The sequence below is a fragment of the Crocuta crocuta genome, unplaced genomic scaffold (assembly GCF_008692635.1).
Source record: "Crocuta crocuta isolate KB4526 unplaced genomic scaffold, BGI_CrCroc_1.0 scaffold132, whole genome shotgun sequence".
Lineage (NCBI taxonomy): Eukaryota > Metazoa > Chordata > Mammalia > Carnivora > Hyaenidae > Crocuta > Crocuta crocuta.
In genome coordinates this window covers 1,975,924-1,993,432 of record NW_027528611.1, presented here as the reverse complement: position 1 = coordinate 1,993,432, position 17,509 = coordinate 1,975,924, and the positions used below count along the sequence as shown (strand labels likewise).

General features: G+C 55.8%; 1 protein-coding gene across 5 annotated transcripts in view; it reads right to left on the bottom strand.

Annotated features, from left to right (window-relative positions):
- The window catches only part of CPNE5 (copine 5), a 91,206-nt gene that overhangs the window by 21,091 nt on the left and 52,606 nt on the right, over positions 1 to 17,509 (bottom strand). For 4 of the 5 annotated variants that reach the window (XM_077754887.1, XM_077754888.1, XM_077754889.1 and 1 more), the window contains 3 exons: positions 12,798 to 12,901; positions 7,828 to 7,932; positions 131 to 172 (listed from right to left, as the gene is read on the bottom strand). In XM_077754887.1, the coding sequence (XP_077611013.1) occupies positions 131 to 172; positions 7,828 to 7,932; positions 12,798 to 12,901 (251 nt within the window). Of the gene's footprint in view, positions 1 to 130; positions 173 to 1,067; positions 1,088 to 7,827; positions 7,933 to 12,797; positions 12,902 to 17,509 lie in introns of those variants that run through there. The other variant, XM_077754891.1, reaches the window with a different exon arrangement.

Below are 17,509 nucleotides of genomic sequence, written 5' to 3'. Positions count from 1 at the left end.
GGAAAACCCTCTGACCCCCATGGCTGCCACAGTGAGGCCAGAGCACAGCTCTCCCCCTGCGAGGGCAGGGCCCAGCCGCCCCCTGTGGCTGTCCCCGTCCCTGCTCCCCATTTGTCGTCTGCCTGCTTACCTGCCATCCCGATCCCAGTCGTACACCTCCACCTTGATGGTCCTGCAAGGCAAAGGGCCCGTGATGGGAAGGACTTGCCCCAGCACCTGCGCGGCCTGAACACAGCCCTTCCCGTGCTCCTGGGCCAGAAGGGGACACCGGGCCACCCACTAGGCTCCAGCTGCCCTCGCTGGACACAGGCAGGGCACCCCAAGAGACAAAGGAACTCTCTTGAGGCCTTTTGGCGAAGGCCTTCGGGATAGTGGCAGCCGGGAAGCTGTGCAGGGACTTCCCCAAGTTTCAGGGAAACGCCACCTTCAGTTCACCCACCTTGTCCTTTGCCCGCCACCCCAGGCAGGACACAGGTCCGGGGACGACGCCACACTGGGAATTTGTCAGGGGTGGGGCTGTGGGGTGGGAGTGTGGCACTCCCCGCGCCTGAGGCCTCAGCGGGCTGGGCTTTCGTGGGGACAGGGTAACGGGGCTGCAGGTGTGGTGAGGGGACCCCGGCCGGGGGAGTCTGTGTGGTGGGGAAGCAGCCCGGCAGGGAGGGACCCAGTGCCCGCGACCGGTGGGCGGCCTGCTGAGTTCTCCCATTGCCACGACTGGCTCCTGAGTGAGGGTGTCATTATCTTCACATTTCAGCCTGGCTGCTTTAATTAGTTTGTTTTGACTCCTGTGCATGGGGCTGGGCTTTGGAAGCCCGTTTTATTTTTAGCTCGTTTCCATGGCAACGGGCTAGCCGACCAGAGGTGGGAGGAGGGAGGTGGAGGGCTGCGGGTTAACCCTTGGTGCCAGTGGTCCTTCAGGGACGCCCAGGGACCGGGGAGCTGCCAGGGTCCCACCGCAGGGTCGGGGCCGGCGAGGCGGGAGAGGAGAGGCGCGGCGAGCCGGGGTCTCCGGCAGGCAGTCCTAAACGGGGCTCGCACAGGCCGCTGTAGGGCCTGGCATATGTTACCATCTCATCTCGCCCGTGGCCGCAGCCCATCCCCTTGGGTCTGCGAGGGGCCGGCCTCGCGACTGCGCAGCCCCCAGCAGGAGGCGCTGTCCCCCTTCAGATGAGCCGTCACCGGCCGGGCGGGGTGCAAATCCGCCTGCAACAGGGCACAAAACTGCTCCCAATGAGGGAATGTCTTCTAGGTTATGCACCAACCGGATTTTGGTTACCAAAACGTAAAAAGGGGCAGGCAGAGAAACCCACCATTTAAAGGAACCTTCTAAATTCTCACGAAAAACAAGAAAGCTGTGCCTAAGGTGAACTGTATGGAAAGGAAAAAAAAAAATCTAGGCCCCGGAAGGTAGGCTGGAGAGCTAGAAAAAGAGGAAAGAGGCTGGGGTGCAGACTTAGATGCTGTGGGACCTGGGGATGGCACTGAACCTCTCTGAGCCACAGACCACCGTTTTCAGGTAGGGACAAGAGCGGCCTTGCAGAACAGCTGCAGAGACACGTGGGCAACCCCGCCTGGCACACAGGTGGGTCTCTACGAAAATGCCTCTTCCTGGGGCGCCTGGGTGGCTCAGTCGGTTAAGCGCCCCATTCTTGAGATTGGCTTGGGTCTATATCTGTGTGCTGACAGCATAAGGCCTGCTTGGGATTCTCTCTCCCTCTCTGCCCTCCCCTGTGCACTCTCTCTCTCTCTCAAAAATAATAATAATAAACATAATAAAGGAAAAAAATGCCTTGTCCTCTTCACTTGGGCATTCGGCCACACATGGATAGTTTTTCATATGAAATTGACTTAATTTTTTTTAATGTTTTTATTTATTTCTGAGAGAGAGAGAGACAGCGTGAGCAGGGGAGGGTCAGAGAGAGAAGGAGACACAGAATCCGAAGCAGGCTCCAGGCTCTGAGCTGTCAGCACAGAGCCTGACGCGGGGCTCGAACCCACGAACCATGAGATCATGACCTGAGCCGAAGTCAGACGCTCAACCGACTGAGCCACCCATTTCAGGTGCCCTGAAATGAAATTGACTTAAATCGGGGACACCCAAGCCTAAGTACCTGGGCTCTGCAACTTCCAATTCCTGGAATGAGAAGGCCGCAAATGCCCTTTGTGGTGTCCAAGCCCAGCCACGTGGCAGATCGCCGGAGAGGCTCTCCAGACACACACAGCCCCAGGTCCAGTTCCTGGCAGCTCTGGGCAGGGCCCCGTGATCTAGTTCAAAGGCTTCCATAGTGGCACTGCCGCACACATTCCGGAGTCATACCCTCCAGCCCGCTCCTTTTCAGATGGGGAAACTGAGCCCTAAGAGCTCCCGCTGATGTGCCCAGGGTCACAGAGCTGGTGAGGATGGGAGCCAGGGCCCTGCCTCACAATGCCAAAGTCCCCCAGTCCTTCCCAGAGCCGTGCAGCTCTGCAGGGGACATCCGGGGACCCCAGGGAGGAGTGTATCTCCTCCGGCCATGACACCAGCCCCTCGGGCGACTCGATCGTGACAGCCACATGCTCAGAGGCTGTAGGAGGACCCCAGTTGCAGCCACAGCCTTGGATATTCAGAAAAATCACTGGGGAGATTTTTTTTTTTTTCAATCCCAGGGCCAGAGGGCCTGATTTAATTGCTTTGGCACAGGTAGTTTGGGACAGTCCCCTGGCTGATTGGAATGCGCGGCCAGAGCCACTGACCTTCTCCAGACGAGAGCACTGATTTTCCAGCCTGGTTCATACTGGGTCCCTGGCGAGCATTAGCAATCCTGACACCAGCCAGTGCCTCACCCGAGGTTCAGAGTCAGTGGGTCTGGAGTCCAGCCTGGGCAGGGGGACTGTCAATAGCTCCTTGGGGAATCTGACACTACAGCCGAGGTGAAGACCACTCAGAAGTGTGAGATTCTGGTGTAAACTCAGCCCAGCTTCCACCGGGGTTCCGGGGACAGCTGTGGTCTGAGGGGGCCAGATTAGCTCAGAGACTGCAGCCCCCAGCACCGGGGGAAAAGGAGGGGAGAAAAACGGTGCCCAGAGACAGGGGAAGGCAGTGGCAGAAGCCGGACCCCGCTCTGACTACTCTGTGGACTTCTGTCTGTGTTCCGTCACTTTCCAGCCCCAGCTGGGCTGCCCTCGGTCACCTCATGTGCCACTTGTGGGCTGCGGGCCTTGGCTCCAGCCCCTTAACACAAGCCTAATAAAGGCTCATATCCGACCAGCTGTGACTTCTGGGGACAGCACCCTAGGGAAGGGGCTCCTGGGTACAGGACAATGAAATGGGCCTCTGCTACCCACAGAATGAACACCTTATTTGGCATTAAAGTCTCAGAACACAGAGCCCCTAATCTGAGAGGCAGTGAGGTGGCCAGAGAAGGCAGTAGGCTCAGGGGCAGTCCCAGCTCCCGCAGGTACCAGCTGTGTAGCCCAGTGCAACTGGCTTACCCCTCAGGGACTCTGTTTACCCCTCTGTCAAATGGGATCACTGTACCCACTTTGGAGTCAACTGCATTATTTGCACATCACTCACACCGGCACCAGACATGTGTTGTTCTGTTCCATCTAAAACACTCCAGCCTTTTGTCCAAGCCCTGTCTCCCCAACAATCCTATTCACCATGCAAATATCAGCTCCATGACACCAGGGACTTTTGTTTGTTTTGTTCACCGATGTATCTTTCAGCTTCTAGAACAGTGCCTTACATATAGCGGGTAACATACATAGTATTAAACAACCGTTGCCCAAGCTCTAACAACTCTGTGAAGTTACCATGCAGTAACAGTTCCCTCCTTGCCCAGAGTCACAAAGGGAAGCCCAGGATGTGGGCTGCTCAGCTGTGAAGCCAGGCCCGGGGCGGGGAGCCAGAGTCCTGGGGATCTCCAGATGCCTGTGGCTGGAGTGACAGAGCTGGGTGTGTGTGAGCCTTAGCAGGGCAGGAAGAGGTACTGGGCTGGCAGGTCCCCACGGCTGGCCCTAGCCTGACTGAGTCAGCCCACCGGTCAACAGTCCTTCTAAGGGAAGAGGAGGGGTGCCAGGCCTCACTGAGCTGGCAGTGAGGCTGTATGGTGGTGCCCCATGCAACCCCAGCCAGACTGCAGGGCCCTGACCTCCGCTGTCTGAGCTCAGTTTCTGCACGTGTGAGCGGGACAGGAGAGAAGTCACAAAACCTGGGTCCTGTGTAGTGGCTGGGCCCCTCACTCCTTAGCATGAGGTAGGATTCAGAGGAGAAGCATTTCCCTGCTCCAGGAGGCCGGCAGAAGTGTGAAGCTTCTATGAGGTGAGAACCCGCAGTTCTGGGGAATCCTCTCCCCAGGTGAGAACCCAGTACAACTGACCCTCTTAAAACTCCACTCAGTCAACACTGAGGTGTGAGCGAGTGATAGCATCCCCCCCAGGGGAATCTGGCTTAAGGGGGACAAATCCTCAAGTCACAGAAGGGTCAAGGAAGAGAGTAGAGGGACTTCAGGAAAAGGCAGGGGAAGTGCTTCCTGTCATCGCCCACTTCACCCCACTGGAGGGCTCTACTCGCTCTCATCTGGAGGCCAGATCCCCTGACTCCAGCTCTGCTCAGCGGGCTCCGGGCTCCTGGGGTTTGGACCAGAGACATGGCAAAGGCAGGGGGACCTGGAACTGGAAGGCCAGCCCAGAGGCGACTTCTAGAGAAGAAAAATGCACCTTCTCCTTACTTTGGCAAGATACATGAGTTCCAGGCCTCTGTGTCCCCATCTGTGAAATGGGCATGTCACTAGTACCTAACATTACTGTGATATTTAAATGCACAATATAAGAGAAAGCTTTTAAATCAATTAGGACACAATCGGGCCCATGTCTAAAGACTCAGCAATCTTAACTGGTTTCCACCCCTGACCCCCCACTCCCGTTATTCCAAGAAAGCATCCTTTCTCACAGGTCCCTGGTTCTCACCCTCCTGGCCTCTATTTCACGACAGGAGTTGATAATTTCTGTTTGGATTCTCCCCTCTCAGCTCCCTTTCACCCCCTGATCTGGGCAGCTATCAAGGCCTTTGAGTCTTTCTTCCACCTCCAGGCGCAAAGCAGACCTGCCCCGAGTCCCTGGGTGAGCCCTCCTCCAAACGTGCCCCACTCACACCCGTCTTAGCCATTGGGCAGCAGATTGAGGGTTAAGAACACAGATTCTCTAGCCAGCCTGCCTGGTTCCAAATCCTGTCCCACCACCAACCTGCCGTAATTCACCGGGGCGAGCTACTTAACCTCTCTGGGTCTCAGTTCCTTTACCTATAAAAGGTGAATAGTATGAGCGCCAGTTTTCAGGGGAAATACCAATTGTTGGGAGAATTAAATTAGTTCATATACATAAATTACCACAGAAGTGCTACAGGAGCCTTTGCTATTATTATTATTATTATTATTATTATTATTATTATTGCCTGTCTGTCTCCCATTCTGGCCTGGGAGCAACCTAACAGAGAGGCTTGGGTCTGATGCTCAGAATGCCTCCGGCCCCCAACATGGCGCCTGGTGCCTGGCTGGCTTGGAAGACACAGCTGGTAGATCAAATTAAATGTGTTCTCGGGAGGCTTCGAGAGGTACCTCGGAAGGCGAGGAAGAGTGGCTTTGTCTTCTTGCACAAACCCCTCCCCCTCCTCCCCTGAGAGGGCCTCCCGGACACTTGCACCTCTCAAGTGGCTGTTGGGTCCACAGGTAACCCTGGAGCTCAGCGGCAGATGCCTGCTTGTTTTGCAGGCCAGCGTGACACGCCTGGCCCCCTCCATTAACACCAGCGTCAGTCACTTCATGGTCAATCTGCTCCTGGCTGTGGAGAAGGGCCCTTCAGTCGGCCATCCTGCAGGGAACGTGGTCTGGGGCTCAGCCTGGGAGGGGGAACTGGGGACCTGTGGAGGTGCTCCCCAACATCTGCACCCCCACCACACCCCCACCTCCTCCAGTGGCTGAACAGTGACCCCCGGCCTCTGAGCTTGGCTGCCCTCCTCACTGTCCCTGACGAGGCTGGGTTCTGAGGGTGCAGGGCTGTGGGGGTCAGGTAGACCCCCAACAACCTCTGGGCAGAGGGGCCAGAGACCTCAATTCCTCCCACCCAGTGAATCTTGAACTCCCATCCCCCAACCTTGAATTTCCCCTCCCTTCCTGTCATCTCAACCATTCTCCCAGCCACCAATACCCCCCAGTTCCTCCCTGCCTCCCCCAAACCTCCTTTTCACCCTACTGCTCCAACCAGACTGTCCCGCCAGCCCCCAGACCCCCAGGAGCCTCAGGACCCGGCCAGATATGTACCAGGGGTTCATCTGGCTAGAGGCCTATTTTTGTCTCCAGTCTCATTTTGCACAATTATTTAGCTATCTAAAATGCAGATGTGCACACGTCTGAGCTCCCTGTGGTCAGACTTCAAGTTCCCTAAAGATGGAAACGTGGCTACATTTACATTCCCCCGAGTGCCACACAGCTGCTGGCGAAGCGTAGCCAGCCCCTGTGACTGCCTCTGGGGGGGCTCAGCGACTGTCTTTGGAGCAGACTGTGGCTGCTCTGTTCCCAACAAAGGCAGGAAAATGAGCCACTTCAGCTCCTGGCTCAGCAACCTAGTAAGGCAATCCTGGGGGCTTCCTGGAGGAAGACAGGCGTCTGACAGCCAGCCACCCTGTCATTCGCTCTCCATACCACCACATACATCCAGTCGGAAGCCACTGCGAGCAGGGTCCCAGGGAGCTCCTGCCAATGCCATCAGCCAGGATGCCCTGAAGGGGTGTGTGCTGACACCCCAGTGTTCCTGTCTGAGTGGCCAGCAGCGGCCCACCTCCTCCAGGCCGCCCAGTGAACCTTCTGCCAGCTCAGCCACCAGCAACAGCGATCACCAGGAAACCAGGCTGGGTTCTCGTGACTGAACACAGGCCGACACCATCTTCCAGCTCCCGTCTTAACCCCCACCCCCAGCCCACTCCCCGGCACTTACCACAATTTGTAATTATATGTTTCTTTGTGGGATTATTGGATGAATGTCTGCCTCCCCCGTGAGAGTGTAAACTCCACAAGGTTGGGTGAAGGGTGAAGACTGCGTTTTGTTCCCTGTGGGTTTCCCAGCATCTAGGGCACGGTGCCCGGTGCCCGGCGCATGGTAGACACTTGGGAGACACGATGCTGGATTTGGTATGCACACCGGAGGCTGCCGGTGGAGCTTCTGAGCAGCCCTTTAAGGTAGGTAGCCATTTAAAACCCATTTTACAGATAAGGAAACTGAAGCCCAGACAGGTCACAGCTTGTCCAGGTTGACCCAGGATTAGAATCTGGGTATCCGGGATCGATGTCCAACAATCTACACTCAAAGAGTGATGGCGATAGCAGACGTGTCCTAAGAGTAGGCTATGTCACATCAAAAAAGAGTCACGAGTTCTCTGTACTCCGCCCCTCAGCCCCCATTTATCTTGGGATGCTGATTCCCCAGATTCCGTCTGCAAGGAGCTGGTGGGGGACCTGGCCGCCTCGGCCTGCATCTAGAGCCCCCATCCTGTTCCCGCTGCCCCTCCACCAGAAATCATGGAGACACAGGCTGCAGAACTCCAGGCCAGGACCCCCCCACCCCAGGAATCCCATCCCCCCAGCCTGGGGAGGGCCCCACCAATGGGGTGGGTGGGTGGGCTGTCAGACCAGGCAGGATGGGGCAGGAGGCCCCTGAGGAGACGAAGGCAGACAGTGCCTGGGGAGGTAGAGGCAGGGACAGCACAGCTCCTGGGGCTCGGCCCACACTGCCTGCCCCTGCGCTGGGCGGGGACTGGGCAGGGACTGGGCAGGGACGGTTTTCTCATCTCACCGGTCATAGTCCCCGTTGCAGAGCGCTCTCACAGGAATGGAGAAAGTTTGCCAGACTGGGTTTAGGGTGTTCTTCATGACCTCGGTCTTGTGGCAGATGGTGAAGCTGGTGAAGAAGAGAGGGAAGGTGTCAGGCCCGAGTTAAGGGAGGCAGAATCCAGATGCCAGACAGTGGGAACCACAGCTTCGTGAGGTGATGAGCTGCCTGTCGCTAGCAGCGTCCAGGCAGGAACTAGATGGGCATTTCTTTCCTTTTATATTTTTCTTTTTTTTAACGTTTATTTTATTTTTGAGAGAGAGAGAGAGAGCATGAGCTGGGGAGAGGCAGAGAGAGAGAGAGCAAGAGACACAGAATCTGAAGCAGGCTCCAGGCTCCGAGCTGTCAGCACAGAGCCTGACGTGGGGCTTGAGCTCACGATCCTGAGATCAAGACCTGAGCTAAGATCAAGCGTCAGATGCTTGGGGCACCTGGGTGGCTCAGTCGGATGAGCATCCAACTTCAGCTCAGGTCATGATGTTACGCTTTGTGAATTTGATCCCCACATCGGGCTCTGTGCTGACAGCCCAGAGCCTAGAGCCTGCTTCCGATTCTGTGTCTCCCTCTCTCTCTGCCCCTCCCCTGTTCACCTACTCTCTCTCTCTCTCTCTCAAAAATGAATGTTAAAGAAAAAAAAAAAGTCCGATGCTTAACCCACTGAGCCACCCAGGTGCCCCTCTTGGTGATGTCTGAGGGAGCAGGTGGGGAGCATCAGGAGATATGGGTTCTGCCCTTCCTCTCCACCCCCCACCCCCGTGTGACCTTGAGCAAGCAGATCCGTCCCCTATGAACTCAGGGAGCTGGCTGCTACCAGACCTTCTTCATCTGAGATCCACAGAAGGATCTGTGGGTGGGATTTCGGGGTTTGTAAACCCTTGAATTGGGGTGAAATTGGGTAGGTGACTCTCATATGCTTACCATCCCCCTTCCGGGAGCACTGTCTCCCCAGATTTCCATGTTCATGGTTTGCCTCCTCACTTCCTTTAGGTCTTTACTCAGATGTCACCCCACTGACATGAGCACTTGCCCTGAGCACCATACATGTAAATGTATAGCTGGTCCCCTGACTCTGACATCCCATAGTCCCCTTCCGTGCTTTTTTTTTTTTTCTGCTTCACCTGTTACTGTTTGACATTTTAGTCTGTGTTTCTCCTTATTTATGTTATGGTCTATCACTAATATGTGAGTTCAGTAAAGGCAAGCGTTTTGTCTTCTTTGATCACTGGTATATCTCTAATGCCCAGACCAGTGCCTGGCGCTTAGTAGGTGTTCACTAAATATTTTTGGGGGGAACGAACTAACGAGTATCTGTATTTCTCAGAGGAGGGTTTCCACAGATTTCGCTGGCATTAAAGGCAGTGAAGTGAGGTCCCTGGCTTAGACGATCTCTGAGACACGTCCGGCTCTTCCAGTCTGAATCCATGAGACTACTCTGCAAACTGAAAGGGTAGAACCGGCTCATCCCGCTGGGCTCCAACCCAGCCTTCCTGCCCACTCCCTGTGCCATGCCTGCTGGCCCATCCCAGGAGCCCGCCCCGCCGCAGGGAGGGGCAGCCAGGAGCCAGAGCTGGGGGGCACAGGCTGGCCCCCTGAGACTTCCCAACATCCACCCCGGCCACCTCCCAGCCCGGAAAGGTCACCCCGGAAAGTGCCTGGGCCTCGCCCATGCCCACACAGCCTGTACCATTTCTTCTCCGGCAATTTTCAAGTCAAAATGTCACTCCTGTCACCACGGCTCAGCGTTTCTCTTCTCTGCTCCTTCTCGCCCGCCCACTGGAGTGTAGCGATACATGTGGGAGACCTCCCCACACACCCCGGAGCTGATGATGAGGACGGGAGCAGGGACCACGGGGACAGGAGGAACCACAGCTGCCCAAGCTGGGGCAGGCAGGTGAGGCAGGCTGAGGAAAGGGTTGGGGGAGAATCAGGTGCAGCCGCTGGGCGGTGAAAGGAGGGACACTCCCGCTCCCGTGTGCAGAAGCCCTGGCCGGGCTCCTGGGACCCCCTCCCTGCCACAGTCACACCGCCCCGCTGCCCTGCCGTGGACCCTCCCAGCCCCTCCATCTCTTTGGACCCGCTGACTTCTCTGTCTCCTCTCCCCCGCCAGCCAATTTCTTGACCCAGTCTTCTGAGCCATTAGCCTGATTTCCTGCCTACCTGCTTCTCCCCGAGCCCAGCGAAGTCCTGCTTTTGCTTCAGACTCTTGTCTGAAACTGCTCTCTTTAAGGCCCCCCAGACCCCTTACCACCAATCCACAGGCCCCTCGACTCCCCGCTGCCCGTGCCGTGGGAGCCAGGCCCTAGTGTGGCAACTGTCCCTGCAATCCTGTCATGGCTCAACTCAATGCATCCTGACGGACGGACATAGGCTCAGGAGCAGGAACCACAGGGCCAGGCAGGCAGGGCTCCAGGCCCTGGGCCTCTTCAACCCGCTGTGCAGCCCGGGGCAAGTGACTTTCTCTCTCTGAGCTTCCCCTTCACTGTAAAATGGGGAGATAACGGCAGCTACCCCTGCCAGGCCCTGTTCTAATTACACATGTTAACTCATTTGGTCCTCACAGCAACCCTGTGAGGGAGGTTTTAGGATTATCCCCACTGTGCACACTGAGAAACTGAGCTGTGGACAGACGTTATAGTTGCACTGCCCAAAACGGTAGCCACGTGGTGCCACGTGGGGCTGTTTACCTTTCAATTAACCTCAGTTACATTAAAAACCCAGTTCCTGAGTCACACTTGCCCCGTTTCACGTACTCAATAGCCACATGTAGTTACTGGAGACTGTACTGGACAGCGAGCTACAGAACATTTCCATCATCCCAGAAAGTTCCGTGGGTCAGGACATTGCCTAAAATTATGCAGCAGTCTGGCGGAGCCCCGCCCTCCATCACGCTCTTGATCCCAGAGGGGGCCCTGGCTGAATAAGACAGGACGGGCTTCAGGCCCAGCAGCACAGGGGCGCTCTGTCCACACCTCCTTCCCCTTCCCTCCTGGGGGGGCAGGCAGGACATTCCACTCCCTGGGCTCCCTCACTGACCTTCCTCCCATCCTCTTCCTGACTGGGGACGTCTTCTCCACCACCCTCCTCCTCAGTTCAGCCTCTGACCTGTGCCCGCAGACTGGCCCACCCTTCGGGGGCTTCTGGGTGGGCCTCCTGAGCTGCCCTTGGCGTCCCCTCCCGGACAGACCCGGCCCGCACGCTTCAAGTGAAACTCGCCCCCAAACACACTGCCATCGCCTCCCCCATCTGACCAGCTCCTTTGCCATTTTTAACTCTCTGGGTTCCCTGCAGCTCCACCACCAGGGAGGAGTGGGCTGTGCCTTCAGCGGCCACCCAAGACCTTCCAGTCAGGTCCGCCCACTGTCCTTGCCCCGTTCTCCCCTCCCCGCTTCCTCCCTGCATTTCCACAGCACGGCTCGCCTGCACGCAGCACCTCCCACCTGTTCGCGGTGTCAGTCACGAGTCTCTCCCTCTTCCCTGCCCCCTCCCCACCCATCCTACACAGGCTCTGCCAGAACAATCACTGGCAAACACTTGGCAACGCACCCTCTCCTGCTCCCAAACCCAAGCCCCTTGGCTCCCGGCCGGCTGGCCTTCACCTCCGAGACCAACCTTGGCCTGGCCCTGCATCGCTCTCTGGTAGGGACCTGTGGGGACATGTCCTTTCCGTGGGCGCCCAGAACCCCACTGGGCCCTTTTCCTCCCTCCCTCAAGTCAAGTCAAAGTCAACAAGAATTATTTAAAGAAATCCTGCTGGGAGTCCTCTGGTGAGACAAAGACTCCTTTTGTTATGCAAATGATCACACCTAATTTCCCTTGTTTTGTTCCTTCAGGTTTTAAAATCAGTTTTCCCCTGGAACTGAAACACACCTCCTCCCTGCTCCTCCCTGCCCCCCAACACACACACACACACACACACACACACACACACACACATGCACACACATGCGCACACACGGAGTTCCAGAATTTAGGGGAACTTGGTGGCCGCCCTTCTGCCCCCTGCTCAGAGCATCCCTGCTCTGCTCTGCACTTGCCTATTGTTCTTCCCTGCCCCTCCCCCACGGACCCATCTTCTTCCTCTCCTTTAAAACCTGCTTCCAAGTTCCCCTGCTGCAGCAGCGTTTCTCTAATTAACCTCTCTGGCCCCACTGCCTCCTGGTTCTGCAGGATCCCAGCCGTAAGTGGCCACAGCCTCCCAGGGCTGTGCTGCTTAAAGAGACCGTGGAGACCTCCTAATCCAACTGGTTCATTTTACTGATGAGAAAATAGGCCCGGAGAGGGGGCACAAGTCGCCCGGGTCACACAGCTAGTCGGTGGGGCGGGCCCAGGTCCCCAGACCCTCAACCTAGAATCTGCGCATCTGTGTGCATGGCTGACCTACATTTGCCGGCGTGTTGTGTGTGTTTCCGTTGTATTGTGGGTGGCTGCTAGATTAGGGAGAGGAGAGGAGGAAATGGGGGCTTTGGAGACGTGTGTGGTTTTGAATGAAGCCTGTGGCCAGGTGTGGGGCTGGGCAGGTAAAAGGGTCCAGATTCGCCTTGCTGAGCATCTGGTAGTTGGGTGGGGCTACGGGTGGAAGAGGGGCGGCTGGAGCTAGGCATGGATGTGTGCCAAAGAAGGGGCTATGGGAGGAGCCCCTTATGCCCAGACTAGCCCTGTTTTTGCTCACTCCCCTCACCTCCAACATACCTAGCACCCACCATTGCTGAGCCCCTCAGAATGGCACTGCCGGCTTGGAAGCCACCCCTACCATCCCCCCTCCCCCCACCAGTCCCAACCATGTGTCAGGGCATGATCCAGGAGCCCCTGACTTCTACCCTGAGCAGGGGACCCAGGGCAGCACTGGGAAGAGGTGGGCCCAAGCCCTCCTGCCTGGCGGGTCAGGCATCATCCCTGATTCCGGAAAGGAGGTGAGGCATTGTCAGAGAACTTACGTTCCGTCCTCGTTGCTTCTGTAGAACACCAAGAAGGGGTCGGACTTCCCAAAGAAATCTTTCTTGTCCAGCTTGTTGGCACAGAACTGCATCGTGGCTACATCCTGGGGGGCGGGGGGAAGAACAGGGGTGTGAGGCAGGAGAAGGCTGGAAGGTGCCCCAATCCCTGTGGATACACAGTCCCGGGGCCCTGGAAGACAGGAGGATTCGAGCACCGAGCTGGTTAGAAAGGACAGCGTGTTACATTTGCCCGGCACCACCCAAGGGCCAGGCGCTGGGCTAACCCTTCGGAGGGTCTCCTTTCATCTTCAAACCCCACCGGGCAGGTCTCCCTCTCCCAAACGGAGAGGTCCCAGTTTGAATTCTGGCTCTGCCACTTTCTAGATGTATGCCCTCGAACCAGAGAGGCAAGCTCTCAGAGCCTCAGTTTCCCCCTCTGTAACACAGGGCTAACAGCAGTACACACCTCAGAGCACTGCCATGTGGGCTAAATGCAAAGCACTTAGCAAAGGGCAGGCACGTCAATGTTAACACACCTCACTTTGTCACTATTTTCCGGGGGTGGGGGGGTACAGGGCTCAGAGAGGTGACATGGCTAACCTCAAGGCTACTCTGAACTTGGTCTGCCCACCTCAAAGTCCTCGCTTCTGTCCACACTGCCTCATTCTCTCACGCCCCGTGTGGTCCCTGGAGGACAGCCCAGAGGAGGCATTGCTTCCACACCCACTAACCCAGGAGAGGCCCACCCAACTCTCGAAGGTAGGGATGGCCCCTTTTACAGCTGAGGAGGCTCAGGCTCGGAGCAGGGGGCGACACCCCCAAGTTCACCAGGCAGAACCCTGGGTTTCTGACTCCCCTCGCGGTTCATGGGCCCAGCTGACCCCATACTCGGCCCACGAGCACAGAGAAGTTACCCAGGGCCTGGTGAGGGCTGCTGGGTCCCTCCCCTCACATGACCCCTAGCCCCTTGGTTTGCCGCGGCTGACCGGGCACTGGGCAGAAACGCCCCCATGCCCTTCTCTCCCCGAAATCTCCCTTCTCTCAACCCAAAATCTCTGCATCCCGACAAATCTCCTGCCAACTGGCCAGAGCTTGGAGCTTTGTCTTCTAGTCCTTGGGGCCTGCCTGTCCCTGTCAGAGACTCACCTAGCTCTCACGCTGCCCCCTTCCTCTCAGTGGGGAGGAGGGTCTCTTGCGCTCAGTCCCACAGCCCAGTGAGGACCAAAATGGTGGCAGAGATGAAAAGGCAACCTCCCACAAGTTTGAAGGGCATGGTCAAAGGTCTGGGGGAGGGGGGGCAGTGGTATAATGGATAAGGATATGGTCACTGGAGTCAGGCTGCCGGCTTGAGTTCCAACCCTTTCTAGCTGGGTGCCCTAGGGCAAGCTAATTACCCTCTCTGGACTCAGTTCCTCATCAGTAAAATCGGGTACTGGCAGTGCCGACCCCATAGGCTTGTTGTGAGGTTGAAGTGAGTTGATAAGAGTGTGCTGCTGACTACAGCAGACGGTGCACACTAGCTGTCACGGATGTGCAAGCCATTCCGGTTATTTGGACACTTGCCTTCCATGCACACACAACGTATGTGGCCTCTGTCCCTGCCCCACCTCACCTCACATGCCTCCCCTCAAGGACAGCTGACAATAGTCAACACAGAGCATCCAGCCACTCACTCACTCATTTATTCATTTGTTCAACAAACATGTATTAGATACCACATGTATAGCCAAGTCACTGAGCTCCTCATCACCTTCAGCCCACGAATTAGGCCTTTGTTGCTTTTTTATCACCGAGGAAGCTGGAGGCGGGGCCAGCTGACCTGCCCAAGATCACCAGCTGGTAACCAGCAGAGGTCACACCACTTGGTGAGAGAGCGCATTCCAGCTGAGAGGCCTGGGGTGGGNGGGTATAGGCAGGGGGGGGGTGGCCTCTGGTTAATCTGGGACCGAAGTACCCACTACAGGGAGGCTCTGAGGAGGGGCAGTGCTGAGGGATACCGCAGCCAGTGCACAGAGGTGCCCAGGGAACGACGGTTTTCATCATGTCCCCTTCACGGCCAAACCCTGTGAAGGAGCTGGACCCGGGGCCTGCAAGGCTTAGCAGCTCCAGGAATCCTAGAGCCTCTAGAGAAATCTAGGACTTCAGATCTGGAATAAGAGAATCGCTGACTTATTGAGCACTTACTGTATGCAAGTCACCGTGCTAAGCCTTCTCTTTACATATATTATTTTACTGAATCCTCATAAAGACCATATGAAGTAACTCCACTATTCTCCCCATTTTACAGAAGAGAACACTGAGGCTTTCAAAGGCTGTTATATGCCCACCGTCATACAGAGGGTAACTGAGGCAGGCAGACTTCAGGGCTTTTCCTCTCATCCTCCCAAAAAGATCTCTAGCCTTCTAAGCCTTGTCTCTCCGTAGGAGAAAGTTCCGATCTTACCCCCTACTATATGGAGGAAGCAGCTTATTTTAAAAAATTTTTTTAATGTTTATTTATTTTTGAGAGAGAGACAGAGCACGAGTTGGGGAGGGGCAGACAGAGAGGGAGACAGAATCTGAAGCAGGCTCCAGGCTCTGAGCTGTCAGCACAGAGCCTGATGTGGGGCTCGAACCCATGCATGCACCATGAGATTATGACCTGAGCTGAAGCCAGACGCTTAACTGACTGAGCCACCCAGGGGCCCCAGAAGCATTTTAAATGCCTCCCAGGGAAGCTCTACCCCATGGCCTAGAAAAAGGAGGAGGCTTAGGACCAGGTGGGCTCCCCCCAGCACTGGCTATATAATTTGTGGGGACCAGTGGAAAGGGAAAATGTGAGAGCAAGGCATTAAACCAAGTTTAGGGCCTGCGTCACTGCACAGATCATAGGCCCATGAAGCCAGCCCTGGCTCCTCCCCACAGAGGCACTGGGCAGTGGCATCAGAAAACATTGACCTCTTGGGGCACCTGGGTGTCCAGGCTCAGTCGGTTAAGCTTCCGACTCTAGATTTCAGCTCAGGTCACCATCTCACGGCTCATGAGTTTCAGCCCTGCATCAGGCTCCGTGCTGGCAGAGTGGAGCCTGCTTGGGATGCGCTCTCTCTCTCTCTCTCTCCCCTCCCTCTCTCTCTTTCCTTCTAAGTAAATAAACTTTAAAAAAAGAAAGAAAACACTGACCTCTCAGATTCTGCCAAGGACAGCAGTGGAGATAGCCCAGCAAGGTGCCCATAGTTCTGGTGTCTCAGCCTCAGTTTCCTCATCTGTTGAGTGACATGCTGGACAGGATGATTACACTGTCTTTTAACACCGGGCAATTTCGGCTTCCGTATTAATGCTACGGGGAGCGCACTGGAACAGGGTGGGGATGGGGAAGGCTGGCACTCAGGGGATAGTCTGGGAATCCAGAACCCCTCCATCAGCTTCCCCGGGCTACAGTTTGGTCGCATCTCCAGATGTGACGCCACACATCTGGAGGTCACCTGCGTACACCTGAGCCTGAATGAGCACAGGCAAGCCACGCGCAGCAATCTGTACTGGTCGGCTCTGAAATACACACACATACTGGAAACAGCCAAGCCTGAAAACTCCGGGGGAAAAAGTTCTCACTTTTGCTTCCTAGGAAAACCCTCCAAAGCCCTGCAAGATCGGGAAGGGGACGGGAATAAGAGGACAAAATCGTCACAGAACTTCATAGATTGTAACTCCCGGGACCATCCGGTGTCCCCTGGGAGGGCCCCCGTCCCTGGCACAACACCTGACGCAGAGAATACAAAGGAGCCAAGGCCACCTGGCTGGAAGCCCACTTCTGCCACCTACCAGCTCAGCAGCCTCTGACAAGCAACTTAACCTAAGCCTCGGTGTTCTCTTCTGGAAAAACAGAGTAATATTTACAGTAATAGAGTAGTATGAGCTTCAGGAAGGCTGGAGCAAACGGCATATGTTGAATACCCGTGCACAGAGCCTAGCACGGAGCAGCTATAAGAATAGCAGCCAGGGGCGCCCGGGTGGCTTAGTCGGTTAAGCGTCCGACTTTCGCTCAGGTCATGATCTCGCGGTTCGTGGGTTCGGGCCCCGCGTCGGGCTCTGTGCTGACTGCCAGCTCAGAGCCTGGAGCCTGTTTCAGAGTCTGTCACTCCCTCTCTCTCTGACCCTCCCCTGCTCATGCTGTCTCTCTCTCTCCTAGAAATAAGTAAAAACATTAAAAAAAATTTTTTTTGACTTAAAAAAAAAAAAGAATAGCAGCCAAACTTGTGCAATCCCACTGGGTTGGACCCTATGAAACCGCCTACCCACGAAAATGGCACCATAATAGGGGTCGACCTAATATGCATGTGCCGAGCACTATTTTTACAGTGATTAATTCATTTAATCCTCTCAATTGCCCCAATGAGGTAGGCACTATTATTATTCCCATTTTAGAGATGAGGAAACTAAGGCCCCGAGGGGTTAACGTCCTCTCCTGAAGCCACACAGTTATTAACAGGAGAAGCTGGGATTGGATCACGACAGTCTGGCTCCAAAGATTAATAACTGAGATTCCAAATGATGACCCCCCGAATCACCAAGATAAGTTTAGTTTATGTTCAGCAGCCTCCATTTGAGGAGTCAGAGAAGTGTGAAATCCATTTTAGAAAGGCCTCCTCCATGCAAACTAGTTAAAATTAAAGAAAAGAAAAGAAAGGACTGGCATCGAAATTCAGCTAACTGGAAAAAGGCTCCAGGGAGCCACA